The sequence below is a fragment of the Cynocephalus volans genome, chromosome 4 (assembly GCF_027409185.1).
Source record: "Cynocephalus volans isolate mCynVol1 chromosome 4, mCynVol1.pri, whole genome shotgun sequence".
Classification (NCBI taxonomy): Eukaryota; Metazoa; Chordata; class Mammalia; order Dermoptera; family Cynocephalidae; genus Cynocephalus; species Cynocephalus volans.
The window spans coordinates 118,665,798-118,690,044 of record NC_084463.1 but is presented as its reverse complement, the minus strand read 5'-3'; the positions used below and the strand labels follow the sequence as shown (position 1 = coordinate 118,690,044).

General features: G+C 51.8%; 2 protein-coding genes across 2 annotated transcripts; one reads left to right on the top strand and one right to left on the bottom strand.

Moving 5' to 3' along the window:
• Positions 1 to 232: 232 nt before the first annotated feature.
• On the top strand, positions 233 to 15,109 carry IGSF22 (immunoglobulin superfamily member 22). The gene is given in 28 exon segments (XM_063094975.1): positions 233 to 341; positions 2,356 to 2,393; positions 2,395 to 2,486; positions 2,697 to 2,835; positions 4,113 to 4,212; positions 4,295 to 4,337; positions 4,526 to 4,700; positions 4,884 to 5,142; positions 6,107 to 6,308; positions 6,310 to 6,374; positions 7,028 to 7,176; positions 7,259 to 7,331; positions 7,334 to 7,385; positions 7,516 to 7,815; positions 8,907 to 8,922; positions 9,003 to 9,261; positions 9,264 to 9,444; positions 9,634 to 9,764; positions 10,397 to 10,666; positions 11,122 to 11,256; positions 11,434 to 11,649; positions 12,376 to 12,429; positions 12,432 to 12,521; positions 12,524 to 12,696; positions 13,475 to 13,505; positions 13,508 to 13,727; positions 13,729 to 13,754; positions 15,045 to 15,109. Coding segments are annotated over 28 exon segments (3,663 nt in total).
• A 1,338-nt stretch (positions 15,110 to 16,447) lies between these two features.
• Positions 16,448 to 20,946, bottom strand: TMEM86A (transmembrane protein 86A). The gene is made up of 3 exons (XM_063095582.1): positions 20,820 to 20,946; positions 18,301 to 18,565; positions 16,448 to 17,946 (listed from the first exon to the last, which is right to left on the bottom strand). Exons 1-3 carry the CDS (start codon positions 20,838 to 20,840, stop codon positions 17,510 to 17,512), a joined length of 723 nt encoding a protein of 240 aa, XP_062951652.1. The 5' UTR covers positions 20,841 to 20,946; the 3' UTR covers positions 16,448 to 17,509.
• Between the last annotated feature and the right edge of the window lie 3,301 nt (positions 20,947 to 24,247).

The window sequence follows — 24,247 nt, the reverse complement described above, 5'->3', positions numbered from 1 at the left end:
CAACCAACCAGGAAAAGGGAGATAGGAAGTGAAGAAAAGAGAGGCCAGAAAGTAGAGGCTTGCTGCCTGACCACGGCCCTCACCCTCTCCTGTGTGCGTCCATCTCCCCTGTCCACACAGACACACATAAACATGCATAAATGTATCTGAATCCCTCTCCTACTCCCTCTCGTCCTCCCTGGCCTATTCTTTCCCCAGTTCTCACAGGTGAGTGCCCACGCCTACTGTCACCATGACGACCATTCACCACCAGCAGATGCTGCAGGAGCACGTGTCCATGGAGTTCTCCAGCTCCACCACCCACATGCAGACCTTCTCCCAGACAACCAAGATCGTGGGAGGCAAGTGGGGGGAGGGCCAGCTTCTCTTCCTCCATTCCCACCTCCTTCATGGCCTTAGTCTTTGCCACTAATAGGTCCCTCAGGGGCCCACAATACCAACAGCAACCCCCTCCCAACTTGTGCTTCTAATCTGGGCTTTCATAAAGCTTCAGCCAGCTGAATGTTCACCCAAAGATCAGATCTCCAGGAAAACAGCTTAAGAAAAATCAATTACATGGATGTGTGTGAGTGAATGATAAACTCTTAATTGCTCAAGGAGATCAGAACCATAGGTGAATGGACTCTTATCTCTGATGGTAGGTAGGATTTCAGGAATGGGGGAAGTTAGGAAGGTAGCCACCTTATCTATATATGAGTAATGCTGACCCTGCTCCACTTAAGAAATAGAAGACTTGGGGCCACCAGGGGAGAGAGGATGAACACACAAAACAAGTTATCTAAACGTCCAGGCTCTTAGCCCTTGGGGGACAGACTTGAGAGGGAGGGCAGGATCCAAGGGAAAGCTCAGAAATGTTCTCAGAGCAGGGCAGGCTGTTCTAGCCATGTCTCCAGTGGAAAGTGATTAAGAGATGGTCAGGGGCCAGGATATTGAATACCCGTCCTCACAGTCATTGCCTCTCTTTCCAAGTCCTCTGTGCACAGGGGTCAAACCCAGATAAACACTCTATACCAAACACTCCTGGCCAGTGCAGCAGAGCGAGCAAAGCAGCCAGGACTCAAGGCTTATGGTCTAGACCAGAAGTTACAAACTCAAGAGATTTATAGCAGTGATTCTCAGCCCTAGATGCTCACTAGAGTCATCCTAGCATAGGAGGTGCGAGGGGGGTTGAAAAAATGGCAATACCTGAGTCTCTCCCCAAACCATTAAATCATCTCCAGTGATTCTAATGTGCAGCTACAGTTGGAAGCCACTGACCACCAGGGTCCAGGTAGGGAACATAATGTGGAGAACAGACTGGGGTGAACTAGAGAGGACATACTCCTTTTAAAGGGGAAGCCGCTATTCACCTCCAACTCTCTATTGCCATGTGAATATACGTCCAGTGGTGAGAATCCAGAAATCTGAATTTTTATGTGAAATCTTTCAATTTTCAGATGTTTTGTTTAAACACTGTGAAGGTCAAATAAAAGACATCTACAGGCCAGGTGCAGCCTGCACATTGCCTGTTTGAGACCTTTGGTCACTATTTAAAAAGCAGGCCATGAGAGCTGCTTAACACATTTCTTTTTCCATCCCTCAAATTTCAATCCCTCAAATTAGGATTTTAAAGGCACCTGCTTCATTGGGATGCTGTGAGGATTAAAGAAAATCACTAGCACAGTTCCTGACACAAGGAAAGTGCTCCATGAATCAGAGCAATTGTTGCTCACCAGCCAAGATTTTCTGTAGTGTACAATGCAAAAAACAGTTTTTTGTTTTCCAAATATAAAATTATATTACTATATTGAGTATGCTCTTTCAGAAGAGGAGATTCCCATATGTAGCGTCTCTGGAGTGGGAACGTGTCCTGTCTCTTACTCAAGAATCACCACTTACTTCCAAGGCAATGAGTGCTGAACCCACAGAATGGCAGGGAGAAAATGTACAGCACTTCTTAACTAAACTACAGATCTCCCAAGCAGAAGCAGGCCCGGCCCCTGTTAATGCTAGTGAGGGACCAGGACTTTCAGGAGAGAATCCCAAGAGACCAAGAAAATCCAAAAAGAAAAGTCTCATGTTTAAAAAAAGGAAAAAAAAAAAAACCATTAGGACTCAGGGCGGTGGTCCGATAAAGGTGATTGACCATTGAGGGGTGGGAAATGAGTTGGCGTCCCCTAGTGGTTAGAAACTGCCATAGCACAATGACCCATCGACTCAGGGCCTCGGTTCTTCTCCAAAGCTGGTCCCGCCTCCGCTGGCTTTAGACGCCCTTTGTTTCCATTTATCACCGTTTCCTCGAGAAAAGGTCAATCCTCCAGGCCTGGGCTGAACTCCCACCTGGTACCCATTCTGACCTCTCGCCTGCCCCCACAGAGGAAGTCATGGCGAGGAAGTCCTCAAGCACAGTGGAGGTTCTTCAGCTTGGTGACCGCGAGTTCCGACATCCCTGCCGTCGAGAGCGTCCCTGTGTTCGTGGAGAAACGTCACCCGGCCACCGTGCCAGAGAGTGTGTCCGCTCCGCTTATCTCCCCAGTCCCCCACCCACCCCACCCCCAACGTCCCCCAATACACAGACACTGGCAGAGCCGGCCCGAGGGTCCCGCCCCTGCCTGGGGCCAAGCCCAGATCTCTGGGAGGAGGCCCAGATCTGCAGGGAGCAGGCAGAGGGTCTAAGAGGCGGACTAAGAGGCGAAAATGCGTCCTGTGCTCACCACGGGGGATAAAGCCGTGTTCAGAGCCCAGGTGCTGGGGAACCCCAAACCCAACATCTGCTGGAAGAGGGAGAGGGGCATCCCCATCAAGGAGTCCGCCAAGGTATTCGACGACAGCATTAACAAGGAGCACGTGCTGAAGGTGCGAGGGCCGAGCGGGAGGTGCGGTTACCGACCACGCCGGAGGCGGGGACCCGGGGCGGGCCACCCGTCCTCTCCCCGACTAGACAGCAGCAATGGCGACCCGAGAACGGGGCGGCGGGGAAAGAGGCTGTCATCGCCTAGAGGCGCGGCAGGATAAAAGACCGAGTTCAGGATTTAGGGTGTTGCCAGAATGAGCAGGGGACCAAAATTGTGGGCGGGGCAAGGCAGAGCCGGGGCAAAGCCAGAACGAGGGGGAGGAGAGACCAGATGTAAGTGAAGGGGCGGGTCCTGAAGGTGAGTGAGCCGAAAGGAAACGTGAGACCAAAGCGAGGGGCGTGGCCAGGAGGGGCGGGACCAGACGGTGGGGCCAGGCCTAGTCGGGGCGGGGCAGGGGCGCAGGGAGAGACTGGTCATAGAGTAGGGGTGAGGGTCAGGTGTCCTGGGCTGTTCAGCTGAGCCCACGAGAACAGTCTCGCCAAGGGCCGATCATCCTTAGGTCTAACCAGCTTTTGGGTCACTTACTGAGAGCTGGCCCTGCCCAGCTGCAACCTCCATCTCCAGACCCTTTGAGGAAAGGGAAGGATGGGTCACAGGGAGACGTAGGCCTATAATTGCTCCTGTCCCTATTATTACTAGTCCTGCCCCGACTTCTTGTTGTGAAAGGCAAGGAGTCTCCCCTCCCCGCCACAGACAGAAAGAAGTTGGTTCCTTCTCCTCCCAAAGATCCATCACTAGACCCTCAGTCCCCCACAGCACACACAGCTGCCCCAGAGTCCCCCTGCTGGCGACTCCTTACAGAAGGTCATTCATTCAGCAAACACTTTCTGAAAGCCTTGGCCTCTGAGAGCCCACCTGGCTGTAAACACCATGCAGACAAGCCCCTAGTCAACTTCCTGCGGGGCTCAGCCAACTGTCTGGTTCAGAGGAGTAAATTGTGTTAAATGGTGAAATACTCAGCCCAGTACCAGAAACTGCAGATAGAGTTACAACTCAGAGGACGTCCCTCCTTTCTAGGAGCTCACAGCCAAGAGAGTTTGATGGGGAGGCAGACAATTTTATTGCCACAATATCAGGCTACAAACACGCATACTTACACTACCTGCTACCTGCTACCTTCGAATCATAGAGGATGCTCAATCCTCCATACATACACCCAACACTCAACCTCTTCCCCCTTCCCAAAAAAAGCCCTCCTTTCCCAACTCACAGAAAGTCTCCCTGTGGTTCTCGCCTCTACCATCCCTCACCCCACTAGTGGCCTGACTCTGATCCCAGCTGGAACCACTGACTTCGGATGACTCTGACAACTACAAATGCACTGCAAGCAATGACGATGCAGATGACATCTACACCGAGTCCTTGCTGGTGACAGAGGGTGAGCCAGCCCCTCCTATTGGCCTTTCCTCTTAGGGACCCAGACTCCGCCCGTCTGACCCTGTCCCTCTCTTTGTTCTCAGGTCAAGATTAAATCGATTTCAAAAAGATGTTGAAGAAGAGGAGGTGAGACTGGGAAGCTCCTCTACCCAGGGTATTGTCTTCCTACCCAGGCTGGCTCTCAAAAGCCTCTCAACAGTGCCCTGAGTTCCGAGAATCCACAGAATGGGGAGGGGCATCTCAAGGTTAGGAGTGGCTCCCTCTGTCTTCAGAGGGAGGTTCTGAGTGCAAGCTTGGTCCCCTCCTCCTCCCAGGGCTCCCCCTGCACCCAAGAAGAAGCAGAAGAAGGTGACAGATGAGAAAGAGATGCTGAAGATTTTGTCCAAGGTGCCCAAGAAGGACTTTGAGAAGGTCTGCATGGAGTATGGTTTCACCGACTTCTGGGGGCTGCTCAGGAAGCTCAAAGAGATGAAGAAAGTGGAGGTGGAGGTCAGTGCCCAGCAGTGCTCACAAGCAGAATGAAAGGAAGGGTGCTTTCCCCAAATGTAGGCTACTGGTGGCCAGTGATTCCTGAGTCTCCATGCCCCCTTCACCATCCCACCCTCCAGGAGGGACAAGGGCTGCAGCCCAATGACTGCCCCTCGTACTCTTTGCTGCAGATGAGCCACTAAGTTCTTGGGAGAGATGAAGCCGCTTAAGGTGACAGAGCACCAAACAGCTGTGTTTGAGATCCACCTCTCCAAGAAAGAGCCCAACTTTGTGTGGAAATTCAATGGGAAGGAGCTGAAGAGGGATGACAAGTACGAAATCACAGTGTCTGAGGATGGTCTGACCCACACACTTAAGATTAAGGATGCCAGACTCTGTGACAGCAGTGAGTTCTCTGCCCAGGTAGGGAACATGGTACAGAAGGCCCAGCTCACTATTGAACATGAGTGGTTGGGCGAGAGCCTGTAGGGTGGGCTTCCTGCCACAGCAACTTCCATGTGGCCAATTATCCATCCATCCTTCCATCCATCCATCCATCTCCTTTGTGCAAGGCCATACGATAGGTACTAGAAAGAGAGAGAATTCTCCTTTCCATTAACTCCTAGTCTAGTGGTAGAGTCAGGTATGAAATGAAATTAGAATAGCAGTTCTTAAGCCAGGAGTCAAGACACATGGGGGTCTTATTATCAGCTGAGAAATCATTGCCCCCAAAATTATTAGCCCTTATGGCTCAAATATCATATATTACAACATATCTGTGTCACTCTTGACTACTCCATTCTGATATTATAACTAGTTTGGGGATTTGTACTTGATGGTGGGTACACCAATGAGCATGTCTCACATGTGAACCACACCTGGGATCTATGTCACTTGGAATCATCATTGCTGTAATGGAAACAGAGGCTGTGGGAACCCAAAGAAGGGGCACCACCTGGCAATGTCAGAAATTATATGATGAGGTGATGTCTGAGCTTTAGCAAGATAAACAAACAGTAGTTCAGCTTTCAGAGAAGAGGGTAGAGGAGAGAACACCCCCAGAAGAGGGATGTACAAAGGTCCAGACATGAGAGAGTGACATTGCAGGTATGGCTGGATCTCCAAGAGGGCATTAGAGATCTTGACTTTGGCGCCATAGAAGTTGTTATCCCATTTTACTTATGAGGAAACTGAGACTCAGAGAGGTGAATGAGTTATGTACAGTCAACTAGCAAGTAAAGGGCAGAGCTGGGACTCTCCCTGTCAGGTACCATGGGCCATGGGCCACATAGCCCACACAAACACACCCAATGTCACAAGTCCTTATGTTTTCTGGGACCAAAAAGAGGGGCAGGGCAGCATGTAGCTGCAGAAAAAAGATGTGGGAGTTTGGGAACAGGCCCAAGTATTTGTCTGTCTGTCCACAGGCATCCCCATCAAGTTTGTGAGCACACTCAAAAATATACATGTGAAAGAGAGGAGCTGTGTGTGCCTGGAGTGTGAGCTGACATCCAAGGATGTGACACTGTGCTGGAAGAAGGACATGCAGCTGCTGCAGCATGGCATAAAGTACAGCATGAGCCATGAGGGCAAGTGAGCAGAGCTGGTCATTGAGGATGCACGATTCAGTGGTAGTGGCCATGCAGAATGGGGACCCTACTGAATACGGCAGTACTGCCATTGCCACTGTGGAGGGTAAACACCCACCCTGTCAATCCCCACTGTGGACACTGACCTGCTCCTGTGCTGACTCCAACCCTCCCCCACTATGGCCAACTTGTACCTCCTCACTCTGAGCACCCCCATCTCCCCAATTCTGACCATCTCCCATCCCCCACACACTAAGCATCCCTACCTCCTAGACCCTGATTATCCCCCATTCCCAACTCTATCCCAAATTCCTTGACTTCATCCATCCTTCAATTTCAGACTCTGATCAGCCCCAGCAACCTTGATCATCCCATACGTCTTGATCCTGACCGTCCTTTAACTCCCTAACCATAACCACTTCCCACTGACCCTGACCACCCTCAACTCCAATGACCCTGGACACCCCACAGACCAGCATAACCACAAATAAACATCCCATCCTTACTAACTATCTCCACCATCTATTTCCCCTCTTCAACCAAGCATCCTAATTCCCCACTGATCACCATTAGCCATCTCTCAGTGCTCCTGGTTGCCATTTCCCAAGCCACTGACCTTTCCCCAACCCATCTCCCCACCTACTTGCACCAGCCCCCCCACTGACCATTGCCAAACCACCTGCTCATCATAAACGATTTTGGCTGACGTGGCACCCCGACCCTGCCCACTACCATCACCACCAGTCCTATTCCCATGAGTCCCTTGTCCCCCTTTCTCCTCTGAGCGTTTGGCCACGGTGAAGAGCGGGATGCCCCACGTGCACGAGGCCACTGGGAGTCCAGCCAAGTTGTGCGTAGTGCTGACCCACAAGAAGGTGGAGGGCATGTGGCTGAAGGACGGCAAGGAGGTCCGAGGTAGGGGCCAGAGAAGCGGGCGAAGGAGGTCGATCCGGCCCATGCTTGCACTCACGCCCGCCCCTCACCCCCCAGATCACCGATTGGCCGGGCATGCAGATCGTGAAGCAGGGTGTGGTGCACAAGCTCATCTTCCCCAACATGGGCCCCGAGGCAAGAACACATTCCGAGCTCAGGGCGCAGAGAGCCAAGCCTCGGTATTGTCGCAGGTGTGGTCGGGCTCAGGGTAGGCAGTGCTCCAGCACACCTGGCCCGCCCACATGCTCACGGCTCCTCCCCGACCCTATCGGCTCCTCTCCTGTCGCAATGGACTAGCCGGCCCTGCCGCCCCGCCCTACAGATCCTCCCACCGTCTGCCCATCGGTGCTGGAGGCATTGGCATAGCATCCTGTGACCGTGAAGGTGGGCCACACAACCCGCATCAAGGTGCCCTTCCAGGCAAAGCCACTGCCCAGAGTGACGTGGTACAAGGAAGGCATGGAGGTGACGGAGGAGGAACACGTGTCCATGGAGCGTGCAGAAGACCAGGTGCTGCTCACCATCTCAAAATGCCTGCGTGAAGACAGTGGCCTCGTCCTGCTCGAGCTCAGGAATGACCACGGCTCAGCCACGGCCACCCTGCACTTCAGCATGCCAGGAGGGCAGGGTCGGGCTGGGCTGGTCTGAGGCCACCTGTCACCTGAGGGTGGGAGGCAGGCTGGGGAGGAGGCCAGGGATAGAGTTGGAGTTTGGGCTAGGAATGGGATTGGAGTGCTGGCTTTGTAGCCAGAAGTCCACTTCCTAAACTTCCTAACTGGGTGGCCTTGGTCAAATGAACCTCCCTCAGCCTCAGTTTCTCACCTGGAACAGAGTGATTTTTTCCTCTAGTACCTATTTCTAGTGAATATAAAGTGCACAGCCAAGAGCACAGCACATAATACACCTTCACTTATGTTAGGTATTGTTATTGACTTGGAGATGAGGACATGGTTGGAGATAAGGTGCAGGTGAAATAGATGTGGGAGGTAAAATAGATGTGGGATTTAGGGGTGGAGGTGAGGTTGGTTGGGAAATGTAGTGAGGATGGAAGTTAAATGAGTAGACTGAGAGGTGAGAAGGGTTAGGGATAAAATAAGGTGGGAGAAAAAGATGGAGTGGGAATAGGATCTGGGATTGGTCTGAACATGCACATAGGGGAAAAGACGAGCTGGCCTTATGAACTTACAAATTCCACATGCAACACACACACACACACACACACACACACACACACACACACACACACACACACACACACACACACACACACCCGTCATCACCTCCACCTGCATTTCCATCAAGCTGTGGGGTGGGAAGGTTTGAGTTTCAATTCAGTTCAGCAGCATGACTGAGCACCTCCTCTGTGTTAGTGCTGGAGACGCAGAGATAAAGTATCCCCAGCAGTCCCTCAACCCAAAAGGGATGAAACTGGTAGACAGACATGTAATTATAACATAAGGTAAACTGTGATACCAAAAAGCATTGCTGTTCTGGAAGCTCTGAAGAAGGGGAGAACTTGTCTGGAAGGCAACAGGGAAATTGGCTAAGGCAAGGGCCCCTCAGGTCTCTAGTCCACCCATTTCTAAGTAGGCAGGAGGCTCCAGGGGGCAAGGATCAAACTCCCTCGGTAAATCTCAGAAAGAGGGGCAATAGACACAGGGAAGGACAAGGGATCCAAAAAGCTCAGCATCCAGCTGTGCCTCAGTCTGGCCAGACCTGCAGTGAGTGGGAGGAGGTGCTTCTGATCCCTTGCTCCAAAGCCCCATTCTGAAGCTGTTCTTTGTCCCCAAAACATCCAAAGCCTCCACAGGCCAAGGTGGAGTTCCTGGAGCTCTCTGGTACATGTGTGCACATGAAGTGGAAGGCCCCGAAGGACGATGGCAGGAAGCCTATGACACAGTTCATAGTGGAACAGAGGGCAGTCAGCAAGAAGTCCTGGATTAAGGTAGGTGAGGTAGCAACCAGAGTTAAGAATCATTGGTATTTTTTTTAAGGAGGGAAGGCAGAGGTCAGCATGGGGTGGGCAACTGTCTGCCTGTTCCCCCTTTTAACCTTTGCCCTCTGTCCATCCCCTCAGAGCCATCTGGTCTTGTCTGCCAGCTTCAAGTGACTGATGTGACCAAACAGGCCATGACCATCACATGGGATGCTCCTACCTAGGATGAGGGGGACAGTGCTTGGCTACATTGTGGAGCAAAGAAAGGCAGTAACTTGTGGGTGCCAGTCAACAAGGACCCCATCCAGGTTGAGGTCCTAGGAACAGAGGCTCAAGAGGGGCTAAAGGAGTCTTGTTGAGTGGACTCATTGCTGCTCTGAACATACTCCCTCCCCTAACTCTTTAGGGAGATTTAACAGCATCATACGATCTCCTTTTTCATGGTTTCTCACTCCGTGGACACCCCTGGCCTCACTACCCTTTGTCTTCCCATTTCAGGCACCAAGTGCACTGTGGATGGTCTCCTGGAGGACACAGAATATGAGTTCCAAGTTATAGCTGTAAATAAGGCAGGCCCTCGACAGCCCAGTATGCCATCCAACTCAGTAGTGTCCAAGTACCCTGACAGTTAGTATGGGGCTGCCAAGCCCCAACACATAGCCCGTTCAAAGTAGAGAGAGAATTTCTTCCCTGGGAAAGTCTGACAGGAGGGATCACACGGTATTCACTCTCTGGAAGCTGCCAACCTCATAGAGGGACAGGATTCACATATAGGAAAGCCAGCAAATATAAAGATTGAGAGTCAGGGACAGTGAGGAGGTGGAGTACAAGAAAGTTATCAAGCTCTGAGTATTTCTGGTTAGGTGAGGTAGTAGAGGCATGTTGAGAACTGAGTGAGGGTCTTGGGTAGATGGTTGGGAGGCTGTTGAGTTTAGGAAGTGAGGTGGGGATACTACCTATAAATGGATGTGATGGAGATGGCTGAGTTAACAGCTGGGGTTTTGAATATAAAGGGTTTGAATATGTAGGATATGTTGATTTCGGAGGGTACTGACTTTAAGGGTGAAAGTGTTCAGTTGATAAGAGAATTGAATTTGGAGGTTGTTGAGTGTGCGAGGTTGGGTATCGAGAGTGTTAACTGTGGGAATTGTAGGTACAAGTGGTCAAAGATAAGGTTCAGGAGTATTGAGTATGGGAAGTGGGCATGGAATTGAGTGGGGATGAGTTTGGGAGCTGACCGGATGTCTTTGCTACCCCAGAACCCCCAGACCTGGTGCAGGGCCTGCATGTGTCTGATTCCTCCAACTCCAGCGTCTCCCTGACCTGGCACCAGCCTGCAGAGTGAGACCCACCCTCTGGCTACATCCTTGAAATGTAGGCTGAAGAGTGGTCCAAGTGCACAAAGATCCCCATCTCAGGCACCTCCTACACAGTGGGAGACCTCACCAAGAGGCAGAAATACTTCTTCTAAATCTGGGCTGTGAATGAGGCTGGGGTTGGGGAGGCTGTAGAGCCAGATGAGGGGGTTCGTGCCATCCACCACCAGGTGAAGACACAGAGAGAGCTGTGGGTTCTAGCCCAACATTTTTGCTCCAAATCTTCCTTTCTGGCGCCTCATCCCATCGGGGACAATTGGATGGTGCAATGATCAAGAAAAATTCGTCCATACTTATGTGCCTGGACAGAGCTAGGGCTAACCCCAGGGGCTCCGCTGCTTAAAAACATCATAATAATAATACTCATTATGTGCCAAATAGTATCCACTATGTGCCAAGGGATGTGTTAGGGATATAGAAACAAATAAGTCATGGGACCTGCCTTCCAAGGTCTCACATACTAGTAGAGGGAGACATGGAAAAACGAATAAATGCTTCACAGTGTTGTGGGGCAGTTAGAAGTCTGTGTGGCTTGTAGTGGGGTCATGAAAGAAGAGAGGCTGGGAAAGGCTTTGGAAGGGAGGTTTAAAGCTGAGTCTTCTTGAAAGAGAGGTCAGTGCCCCCACCTCTCAGTGTCTCCTCTGTCTCAGCAGCCCCCAAGTTTGACCTCAGTGCCCGGCTGAAGAGTCACATGGTGGTTCATGCTGGGACAGCCCTCTGCATTCACTCAGCCTTCTCCATAAGTTGTTCTTGAGCCTGACCCCCCTATGCCCTCCGCATAACCAAGATGGTTGTTGTAGCCATCACAATCTCTGCCTCTGACTTTTCCCCTTGTCAGATCCCTGGCGCTAGAGCCTAGCAGGACACTCCTCGATGATGGGGGAGGGCTTACCACCAGAAACCATCTCGGTGACCAATAGTGCCATCTGCTGTCACCAGCTAGGGCTCATCACCACCTAATGTGATCTGGCAGAAAAATGGCATCAACACCAAGGGCCGGGAAACCGTCACCAAGGGCAAAAACCACTCCCAGTTCCTCATCAATAGCACCAAGTGCTCTGACTCAGTGGTGTATCAGATCTTGCTCCAGAATGAGTTTGGAGAGGCACACTATGACATCCATGTGCATGTGGCAGGTACGGACGGTGGGCAGAGGCCTCCTGGAGGCATCCCTGCACACTCTCCAAAATATAGCTCCCCACTGCTGCTTGGGCTCCTACCAGTGGAAAGTTGTACCTTAGGGTAGTGAAGCCTTCTTTGACACCACAAAGCAACACTTTATCAGCCTTTGCCTAGTGGAGAGAGTTGTCTCCCTGCTTTTTCTCAAAGGCCTGAAGCCCTGGAGGCATTGAACTAGGATCACCAAGCCCTTGTTTCAGTTTCCGCAGTCATATCTGATGAGCATATACAGAGTATGCTTTCCAGAGAGAGTAGAAAATGGGTGAGGGGCAGGAAGGACAAACGGAGATGAATTCATTAAAAATGGGGGTGACTTCTTAGAGAGGGCTGGAAGTTTTATAATAAAGCCCTAAACCCCCAAGGAAGGAAGGAAGGAAGGAACTTTTATTGAATAGTAACTACATGCCAGCCACTTTACTCACTATTCCTTTGAAATAGTCATTGTTAGCCTTATTTTGCACAAAAGATAAGTAACTTGCCCAAGGTGTCACAGGTCTAGTAAGTAACAGAGCAGCACCTTGAAATAGATTTTTTTTTTCTTTTACTCCAAGACAGCAGCTGCCTGAGACTCAAAGAAAGGATGTGCCCCATCCCATCTTCCATCAGGCTTGGCAGGTGGCTGGGGTGGGGGCACAATACTTCAGGCCCCCCAGGGTTGCTGACGGACCTTCCAACTGTTCCAGATTTCCCCCAGCCCCCCACAAACCTACAGTTGTTTGAGGAGGTCCCCAACATGGTGCTCTGACCTGGAACCACAGCCCGGACCTGCAGGACTGTGAGGCCCACTACGTCATCATGAAGTGGGATGCAAGCACTGTCACTTGGTACACGCTACTGAGCATGTCTTCAGCAACAAGTACACTGTGACCGGGCTGCTCCCGGGCAGGAAGCACTACTTCAGAGTGGTGGCTCGAAATGAATTCGGTGACAGCGACCCGCTGGATTCCAAGGATACCTGGCTCATCATTAAGGACCAGAGCGAGTTGGGGGACTTGAGGGTTCGGGTTATGTCTGGGAGCCGTGATGGCAGGGATGACATAAGGATTACAAGGGGTACCTAAGAGGTGAGATAAAATCAGAGAACCACTGAGGTGGAAGGGTTAACTTCTGGGAAGCCAGGGAGAGAGCAGATGCTGGGAAAACCTAGCAAAGGATATACGGACAGGGTACTTTGAGGGGTGAGACTAACGTGGAAGTGGGGAGGTACCTTTGGGGCGGGTACGGCGGTGAGGGACAGGGAGGGGCGGAGGGGGATTAGGGCGGAGACATTGCTCTGAGGGGTGGGGCTAACGGAGGTAAGGGCCCCGGAGAGACTGGGGAAAGGGGTGACATCTGGGAACCCTGAAGGTAAGGGGTTAAGGGTGGGGTAGCGTCGGGAGGCTCAAAATGAGAGGCTGAAGGGGAGAGAGAGACCACGGAGGGGAAGCTTGGAGGCGGAGTCAAAGGCCAGGACAATGGCTGCAATACCCGTGTCCGGGAAGCAGGCGCTGGAAAGACATCTATGATCTCCAGGTCTGGGGAAGTGTCAAACCTGCGAACCTGGCTCAGGTCGCGGAACCCTGGAGTGGTTGGGGGCGGGGGGAGAGGACGCGGGGTGGGGGGAAACCCTTAGGAGCCAGTATGAAGTGGGGGACTCTAGAGTTGACGGCATCTGGGAATCTGGGAGTCAGGCCCAGGTCCTTGGGGTCCTTTCCGAGCTTTAAACAGGGGTGATGGGTGGTGACCTGGGGGAGCACTCACAGTCGGCTTCTCCCGCCCGCATTCGAGGACCGAGGCACCAAGCTGAAGCCCCACGAGAAGGACCGGCGCCACGCGCGCGCTTCCTGACCCTGCTCAAGCCGCACACGGTGCTCCGCGGCCAGGACTGCACCATGACCTGCGCCTTCGTTGGGAACCCGCGGCCCATGGTGACCATCTACAAGGGTGACGTCAACATCACAGTCAACTCCAAGTTCTGGTACAACTCCACCAGCGGCGTGTGCACCTTCGTCATCGCCACCTGCACGCTCAAGGACATCAGCCAGTACAGCGTGCTGGAGCAAGGACCGCAGCAGCTGCACCCATCTACAGTGAGGACGCCAGCCCGGCCTAGAGGGACAATTCCGGTCTGGGGCAGAGGCTAAATGGCGGTCTCGTGGGCCATTGGTCAACTCTCATTTGGCTGGCACCGTTTTTTATTTCACCTGACTGCCATCAAGTGGTGCAAACATTCTTTATTGGCCACAGTTCTTACCGCTCTCCCATCCTCTCAATGTCATTAGTGATGTGCCTGGCCCCTGCAGACATGTGAATTTGACATCCCTGGATCAGAAGTGGTTTGCAACCTTTGGGGGGCCTAGACTCACCTTTCAAAAAGATACTGGTGATCAGGCCTAAACCAGACTCACCCATTACAATCTCTCTGGCAGGGTTCTATATGTTTACAAAATTTTGCAAGTGATTCTGATGTGCAACCAAGATTGAAAACAGTGGTCTAGGAAGATAAGGACAGACAGGAGACATAAAGGGAGTGAACCCTGCCACTTGCACATGCATGCCTCCTTTCTGAGTATGTATGTGCACACTGGGGGAAATTTTATTCCTTCTCACATAGTCTACTGTCTTCATAGCTACACAGCTAGGAGCACAAACTTTAAATGCAAAGCTGACTTGCCTTGCTTCTCTTGCTTAAATTCCCCCCTAGCTTTCCCCTGATCTTCATGATAAAATCCCAAACCAATAAGGCTCCCCACTCCCCTTCCTCTCCAGCCTCATCCTCTGCCACTCCCTGAACTCTCCACAGCACTCCATTGCTGTGATCTCCATGGTTACAGACCTTTTATATCCAGTTATAGATACCTTTCCTTGGGAAAAGGACCATGTCCTGTTGCTGTTTGTCTCTCAAGTGCTCAACTAAGTGTCTGGCACTGAGATGATGATGCCTTCAGAGTAGGTGCCAAATTGTGTAACAGAACTAGGCCAGGGAAGGCACTGTGGCAACTATCCAGCTTTCAATTCCACAGCTAGAGAGATCCCTGACAGCTTAACTCTGGTTGTAAGCACATGGGCCCAGGTCCCTGGCTTCACTACTGACCAGCGTTTGACCTTGGCAAGCTACCTCTCAGAGCCTGTTCTCTTATCTACTTCACAGGGCCATAAGGCTTAAATGAGATAATGCATAGACGTGTCTGGCATAATGCCTGGCAAATATTAAGTGCTGAGTAAATGGCAGCTCTTGACAGACCCCAAATACTCCACTGACCCAGGGTTATGGGTCCCAGAGTCCAGAGCCTGGTTCCTGCATAGTAACTTCAAGCCAGCAGTTTGGAGTTTCCCTGGCCCCCAGCATCATTAAGACTAACAAATACTTGCTTTGCTCTTTCAGACAAAGATGACAAGTCAATTCTAGCAACCATCAGTGAGAGTCTGCAGGGATAAGGAAGCTGTTGTGATGTGGAGCTTTTTGGCCTGTCCTCTGCATGGCCCCACTGTAAGCAGCCCAGTTTTCTCTCTGGTGCTTGTCAATGTAAACATTCAGTGAAGGGATGGGACAATAAACTAAGCTCTTCCTTTCCTGTTCCTGAGGGTGGTACACAACAGGGACCAAGCAGATGGACACAAATGTGGGATGGGGATCCCCAGACCTGAACCCCTGAGAGCCTGGTTCACACCCACCACAAGGGAGTGACCAGCCCCCTTCTAACTGGGCCTTTACTTGCCTACCCCTTCTCTGCAACCCCACTGCAACTTCTCCCTTGCTTCAGGGGATGGGGGCAAGTCTTACCAACTTCATCCTTCTCCCCATCCTGCCCCCTGTCATTTCTTCATACCAGGTAGGTCTTTGTTCAGAGTTCTGGGGTTTGAAAGGAGTAGGACCTTGCCTCTCTAGTATCCAGGGTTCCCACTATCAGAGCTAAAAGGGATTGATCATCTAGCTCACGAAGTTTCAAACATATTTTGCAGTGGAATCTTTCCTTTAAAAAAATCTTAAGATTAACTGCTGGACTTGAAACAAGGATAGGGAGTCTTTGAGCCTCCTCCTCGCCTATGTTCCTTTTCTACATCCCATCAGGGATCTCTGTAAAAACCCTAGTTTGACAATTACTGATTCATGCAGCACCTATGAGACTTGAGCCCCCTATGTCACATCCCCACAAAATGTGCAGCACCTCTACTAGTGGCATATTCACCACCACCACCCAAGGCTTTCCTTTCTACTTCTGAGTTAGGACATTGCTTCTTAGATGCAAATGTACGTGGAGTGGGGTGATACATTGTTCTGTCAGGGGTTCACATTTAAAGTATGAATCAGCCAACTTAATCCTATTCTCCCCAGCTTTTCAACTAAACCCAGAGTGCAAGGAGGAGATTCTTGAACAGACTCTAGATCATTTTGGGACAGGCAGCGGGTCTGGGGTGGGGAGGGGAGGAGGTGGGCAGCAGTAAAGGACATGTGTACCTGTGCACCTGTGCACAGTGGTGTACAAGGACAAATTTGGACAGTGGCAAATACACCCATCCCCCCATCCTCCTGAATCACATACTCACCCACACATGTGACCAGGGAAGTGAGGCCCTCTCCAGTACAGTGTCACCAGAGCCAGGGAGCCAGCCTGGCGCCAAGATGCACTGGCCAAGACTGTGACCCAGGCTGTGAGGACAGCCAGAACCCCTGGCACCATGCCCTCACCCCCTCTCCAGGACAGGCACGTGCCACACAGGCAGACAAGTGGGACAGCCAGTGGCCCTTGGTTTTTATTTTTTTCACACGGGCAGTAGAGGATGGAGTTGCCCCATCCTTGCTCCCCTTGCATTGAATGTGCCTTGGGTCTTGTGATCCCAGAGTGTCACTGGAGACCCCTCCTCTTGCTCCCAGCGCAGGAGGGGCAGAGAGGAAAGCATTAAGAGTGTATGTTTGAGAGGAGGGAGTCCCAGCTCTCTGAGCCAGGCTCAGCACCCCTTCAGCAGTTCCCTGAGGCCCTCTCCCTATGAGACTTTGACAGACAGCAGGACAGAGACATATGGCAGAGAAAGACATAGGCAGGCTGGGAGTCAGACTACACACACGCAAACAGACACAGAGACACACACACAGGCTGGCCCCCTTCCTTTGGCATGTTCACCTTAGCCCTGGGGATAGGGTCTGAGGGTGGTGGTATGGGGCCTGAGCTTTGGGCTGGCCTGTGAAAGAGAAGGGGCCAACTTGGTACCCTAAGCTCCCAGACCAAGGAAATTCCCTCTCCTAACTTCCCTGGACCTTCCCACCCACCACTTGGAGACTGAGATTGTTCAAGTAGCAAGGATAGATGAGGGAAAGGGAGACTCCACCCTTATGCAGTCTTCCCAACTAGAGGCATGTGAAAGGGGCTTCAAGCCCTGGCCCTGGGTGCTTCTCAGCACAGATTTCTCCCCTCTTTCCCTCAACTCTGTGCAGATCAGAAAGGGTAGGGGTGGGTGATCCCAGCATTGCCGTTGGTCCTAGGCATAAGAGATGGAATCAGACTTTTCCACCTAGTAGGAGAAAGTGGGAATTAAGAAGCTGAGCACCATCACCCTCCGGGGGGACTTTCAAAGTCCTGATGGGGTAGAGGTGGGGAAACATCTACTTCTGGCTCCAGCAAGAGTTACTGGGCTAGCTCCTTTAGCTCTTAGCATTGTCTTGGACCGCTGGTTTTGCTAGGGAGTTCTTTTTCCAGCTTACCCCCTCAAACTTGTAAATTCCCCAGTGGTACCTGCTGCCCCAGGCTGGCACTGCAGCCATCCTGATCCAGCTCCTGCAGGTTCCCAGGGTCTGGACCCCAGCCCCAAGAGGAGAGAGGGTGACCAGACCCTGTCATCTCAGTTGGCCTTGCTCAGCCTATAGTCTTCCACTGGCTCCCGGCTCTCAACAGCTGACAGGGCGATGAGCATTTGAGCTGCATAGTAGGTGGACATGATGAGTGCCCGTGAGTAGGGCACGGGAAAGCGGAACTTGTTGAGGGCGATGGTCATGTCTGAGATGATAAAGAGCAGTGCCCCACTGCCAGCTGCCAGCTCAGTCCAGCGCCAGGCTGCCCCGACCAGCTGCAGCCCTGCTATAGCTCGCCAGCCCATGAAGCTGATAAGGGCCACATACACCCCCACCAGGTAGGTGAAGGCACCTGAGAGGCCTGGGTAAAGGAGGGCATAGCACAGGCCCGATAGCACTGCCATCACCAGACCTGTCCGAAGAGCCAATGGCCGCATACCAAAGGCCGAGGCGTAGAACACGTGGGTCACAGCAAACATCAGTAGACCTGGGAGTGAGAGGGAAAGAGAGATACTGAGGCAGGCTTGGTGAGTAACAAGTAATAAGAGGGGTGGGAGGTGGACTGTTTGGAATAACCCAGCAGCTTTGCTTTGGGAATAACAGAGGCAGGAAGATCCACAGAAGTAAACACATCCTCCCCACTCACCAAAAGAATGCTAGAAGTGATCACATCACCAGCAAGGTCATCCTCCAGCAGGGATCCCCACAATTCCTGTCTTCAGAAACCCTCAGACTCCCCATATTCTGGTTCAAAAGCTTTCTCTTCCAAATCCTTGGTCTCCCAGGACCCTCTAGCCCTCAGCCCCAGGATCCTTCCCGGGCAGATATTATGGCTACTGACCGTGCACAAAGTAGCCTTGGTCCTGCCAGATGAGGAAGGCATCACCTACAGCAGAGAAGACGAGTCCCACAAAGATGCGTGTTGCGCTGGGGTGGGCCAGCAGGAATCCCAGGCCATGGGCCAGAAGGAAGAGCCAGAGGCAGAAGATGGGCAGGCACTTGATGAGGGCACTGATCCACGATGGGCTAGACGAGGGCAGCCAGAGCACAAAATACACGCAGGTAGCCTTGAAGAAGGGTACCAGTTTGGGTCCCTCACTCTTCACCTGGAGGACACAGGACAAGAACAGCACTCAGAGCCAATACCCTCAGCCCAGGTACCCACCCCCACAACAGGCATGCCCCCACCCCCACCCCTCACTCCACCCTTATCCTCTACCCCAAACCCAAAGCAAGGAGGACTGACAGAGAAATACAGCTTGGCCTGCCCCAACCAGCCAGCAAGGTATAAACAAACCCATCACCACCCTGAGGCTCAATTTATTAGGAGGGGGAAGGGCTCCACTGTTCTTGCTACCTGTGTTCTTGTCCGCTCTCAGTCCTGGGGCTGGGATAAAATGGTCACTCACTGGGCAGCAAACAGACCTTGGGATAATGTCCCCTTCTGCAGCCCACTGCTTCTTCCTTCCTGCCCTCTCCTCCCCCCTCCCCAGGCCCCTTCTTTAGCCCCACTCTCTGCCAGCAAAAGCCCTGAGCTGTCTAGAATGGAGTGAAGTCAGCGGGAAACCACAGAGACGCCCTGACTGGCCAACTCGTGATCCTCAGCAGTGTGGCCCAGGCACAGGTTTAGGGCCCTGGCAACATCAGGTGAGTGCCAGGAATGTAGGAGGTGGGCAAAACTGACCATGTCAGCCCCCTCAGGCTCTCTCCTCCTCAACCAGTCAGCTCCTCAGCCTCCACTCCACCTGCCCCAACCTAAAGGTAGTATCAAGGGCAAGGACAGTTTGCTAGGAATGCTGGCTAGAGAAATGGACCCATGAGTTGGGAACAGGAAAACTGTCCCTGAAACACCAGAGATTTCAGGGGTTGCTGGAAGAGTGTGTGTGTGTGTGTGTGTGTGTGTGTGTGTGTGTGTGTGTGTGTGTGTGTGTGTGTGTGTGTGTGTGTGTGTGTGTGTGTGTGTGTGTGTGTGTGTGTGTGTGTGTGTGTGTGTGTGTGTGTGTGTGTGTGTGTGTGTGTGTGTGATTTCTTAGAGAACAAGAGCAACTCTAGGCACCAGAAAGGCAGGAAGGGGAGGAGGGGCTCTCTTCCCAGCTTCTGGTCTGGAGCCAACAGACAGGCTGGGAGGAGATGGGGAACTGAGAGGGGAAGTTGGAGCAGCTGACTTGGTCTCAGATGGATTAGGGGGGAGGGCAGCTAAAGAAAGGTTGAACCCAAGGCCACTGCAGGCACAGTCCAAGCTGGGAAAGGGGGCTGCTGCAGATATTCTGAACCTGTGACCCCCTGAAACTCCTCTCCTTGGGCTGCTAGTACAGGATCTCTAAGAGTGATTTGGAGCAGCTGCAGTTCCCTGTATACCCACACTCTGCCAAAATGATTGTCTCTGGCTGGATGAACTGTCCAGCACAGGGTTCTGGGGATACACCCAGACTCAACAGCACCAGATACCTAAGGATTGATTAGACTGTGATGAGCGGGTCTAATCAATCCTTGAGAAGAGGCAGATGGGTGGATCCAAGGTCCAAGCCCGCCCTTGTTCTGCCAGAGGTGAGAGTAGGGAGGAGATGACTTTCCCTTCCCATGAAATTCCCCCATCAAGGCTGGTCAGGGTAGGGGCACGGTCAGAGGAGAAGACTGGAGGGGATGACTAGCCCCACAGTCTCAGCATCCACCTGCCGGCCTTTGAAAGCATCCATCCCCTCCCCCAGCCCACATATTCTAGGAGAAACCGGCAGTAGGTGGGGAGACCTTGACAGTCATAGAGAACCCAGTACTAGAAAAAGAAGGGTGGAGAGACAGGGCTCTAGTTGAAAAAGTCTGAAAAGGAGAATGTCAATAGAGAATGACCCCGCTTTCCCTAGCGCGTTATTAGCGCTGCCTAAGATTCAGGGGTGTCCCCTCCTCCGTCCCTGACTTGTTTATAAGATGAAGAAAGGGAGCAAACAAACTTGGGACAGGATTCCCAGGAGGTCCCTGTCACCCTCCTGGCCCTTCGCCCTCTCCCACGCCTCCCTGTGGTTCGCCTACGCAGAACCCGACGGCCCGCTGTTGTACCCTCCCTTTCCCGGGCCGCGACCCCACCGACCCGCGCCACTTATACAGAGATCGACAAAGTCACGCTTCCGAGTCACGTGGCCAATGTGTTCCTCCCTCCCGCGGGGGAGGCGGCGGGGGCGCGCGGAGGAGGGGTGCCGCGGGTCTGGGGAGCAGGGGATCGTGACAGCGCCCGCCTCTAACCGGGGGACGCCGGCCGCCGTGGAACCCCTGGCCCTCCTCGGCAGCTTGGCCTGTCGAAGCCCGGTCGCCAGGCCAGTGGGCTCCGGCCGCGCCGGACACCGGCTCGCTCGCTCGCTCACTCACCACAGTGACCGGGGACACCATGGCGGCGTCAGCGGCTGGCACCCCGCTTTGGGCTGCAGTGGTTAGGACGCGCTCGCGGCCAGGTGAGCAAGTGACGACGTAACAAAGCCCGGGGTGACGGACAACACCTCCCGCGCGCTTGGCGCTTGGCGCTCGGCGTTCTTTCTGTGGACACTGCAACGTCACCGCAGCCACAGCCAATGAGCGGGCCAGAGCCCGGGGGGGCGTGGCCCCGCTGGCGACTCCGGCCAGGCCCCCGGGGCTTCGGCTCCCAGAAAAGAGGCATCTCCCAGGGGGCGGGGGGCGGGGCTCCGAGGCTCCGCCCCCCCAGGAAGCCGTGCCAGGGCATCCCAGAACGTGACCGTGACCCCAATCCCTGGGTGAGGACCGAGCCTGGCTGAGACACAAACACATTCCTGTCCTGGACACACGACTACACACATTTTCTCATAACCCGGGAACAAAAGGCAAAGTCAGGTTCCCTTCGGCCTTTAAATATACATTTCACGGGGACACAATTGCAGTTTGACCTGCAACCTTCACTGTGTACACACATCCAAATGGACACACAATGGTTAGCGGACACACAACCTTCAACACGAAGAGAGACATGTATGTAGGTACACAGCAGACATAGACCCATAACCCTAACATTTAAACAAACACAGATACTCAGTTGTCCCTAGACACACAGCTTTCACAACTCAGAGACAACTGCAACACGCACACAAGAACATGCCACGAATGACACAGACTTGAGCATCCTTAAGGACCCAAAGGAGTGAACTAACTTTACCAAAAATACCACGTAAGTGGATTCAATGTTGATATTACATACACTAAAGTTACACAAACATATTTGGAACCTACTTGTTCATAATCGCAGGAATTACATGGGTGGACTGGTAGGTAGTCAAATGGACTGGAATCTAGTCCTGGTTTTGCCACTTCCATGCTGTGTGATTGGGTGAATCATTTCCCTTCTCTGGTCTCGATTTCCTCATCTAAAGATGAATGATAGTTTTTTAAGGTTCCACCCAACCCTAACATGTTGTGTAGGATAGGTGAGGGGAAGGGCTGCTGGCGTCTGGAAATTGAAGTCTAGCAGGATTTCTGGAGATGCAGATTTCAGATACATCTCGAAGGATAGGGGAGTGGCCAGTGATCTATAGTAGAAGGGCGGTAGCTTTGTGTCAGGCTTTGGGAATGGGGGGGGTGACCAGACCTAATTAGCAGCCATCAAGGAGTTTCAAACGTCCCGGGATGGTGACACAGTCCCTAGGGCTGGATCCCAGCCTTGTTCTGGCTGGGGAAAGACCTACAGGCTGAAGTCTCCTGTGATCCCCTCCCACAATGGTTCTCTTCCTTTTACTTCTGGGCCCTCTCAGCTTTCCCTGAAGCCTGTGCTGTTGACCTGAACCCCCCCCACCCCCCAGAGGAAGAACAGCCGTCTTCTAGTGACAGAGTTGACAACCAGAAATTCAGAGTCCGGCGCACTAAGGTGAGGGTCAAGGCTTGAGATGAGGAGTCAACCACAGTCTTCGCCCCATCCTCTCCAGGCCCCTCCTGTATCCAGCCCCAGTGGTCAATGAACATTGCCTTCTCTGCTTTCTTTCCAGTCCGGGGCTGTGGGAAGACCCACTTCACCAGAGTGGAGGACTAGAATTGCTGCCCCGAGGGCTTTGTCATACACATACACACACTCCTACAAAGTGTGCTGCCTGGAAAGAACACTGGATTGGGAGTCAGAAATTCTGTGCTTAGTACTAGTCCTTCCTCTGTGACTTCCTACTGTGGTTGTATAATTCGGCACATCACTCTATCTTTGGGGCTTCAGTTTTCTAATCAATAAAATAGAGAAATTGGGCTGCAAGATAGTTGCAAACATTTCAGTTTTCCAACAAAAATTCTCTAACATTACCTAAGGGATAGTTCTCAGAGAGTGGGCAAACGGCATTTTTCATTTCCCTGAATCCTAATTTGCCTATCTGTAAAAATGAGAAGGTGGAGTATATCAGCAGTTCTCAACAAGTGGGGCCTATCAAAATTACTTGGGAAGCTTTTTAAAAACAGATACCTTTGTTCCATCCCAGACCTACTATCTTGGTGGCACAGATTTGAATAACTGTATATACACTAATACCTAACTATACAAAACATGAGACCTAGAATTGTCATCCACAGGGCTTGAATCAGTGCTTGATTACCCAATAGGCAAACTAATCATATACATAGGCTGCCCACAAGCAGAGGCATTTTCCTTCTGTACTGGTTATTCTCTGCTTGCCCTCCCACCACCCAGATCCATTCTTGGCCAGTCTCCATGCTGCTCCAGGAGCCTGAGCTCTATGGATTGTATCCCCAGGCTCACCAGGGCTCTCACTTCTGTTTGAGTTCAGCTCATAAGAGTCATAGGCAGACCTGAGGGTGGGAGGAGAACTTGGATAAGGCCGACTGGACCAGGCTAAGATTCTGGCAATGGCTGTACTCCCCCAAGGCTACAGCTATAGCCTCCCTCCTTGTGCCTTCAGGCCTGGGGTGGCAACAGCTTGCCACCATTGCTAGTCTTCAGGTACCTCTTTACCAATGGCTGGTTTCTTTAACCCTGCCCACATCTCTGCAAATAGTCATTAAATTCTCTTCAGTTAAATTCTTGAGTGTGCGAGCACCCTAACTGATACAGGCACCAACAAAACAGAAGCACTAACCCCTTCCCAAAAAGAAAGAGCTTATCCTAATTTCATTCATATGGATGAGATTTTTTTGTTTCAAACATACTTTTTTAATTTACTGTTCAGTGTTTTTATTTTGAATTGTATATTGCAGGGGGCAGAGAGTTGGATAGGGCTACCTGAAAACTGGCATTCCCTTCTTTCTGTAGAAAATTGTAGGAACTGGCATTCCTTCCTCTCTGACCAGTTAGCATGGTCCTTTTCACACAGCTTTGTAATTTTTCTCTGTACTTATTTGTCTCCTCTAAAAGAATGTGAGCCTATTCACTCATTCATTCATCTAACAAATGTTTACTGTGCACCTAATATGGGCTAACCACTGTATCAGATTCTGAAGTTTGAAATATTGAGTAAAATATAGACTCTGTCCTCATGGAATTCACAGTTCACTTCAGGAAAGCAGGTAAACAATTATTATGCAATGTGACAACTGAAATAATTGAGGTTTGAAGGTGAGTCACAGGTGACATCAAAAAGACATCAAAATCATTCATTGCACCTGGAGCAATTGAGGAAGCTGAGGCTAAAGCTAAAAAGATGAGTTGGTCTTCATTGAGCAGACACCAATGAATATGACATTTTAGGCAGGGGAATTGTATGTGTACATAAAAGCACAACAGACACACTGAATTCAGGGAAATACCTGTAGTACTGGAAAAGGTGACACTGAAAATGTAAGCAGGTCAGGAAGGGTCT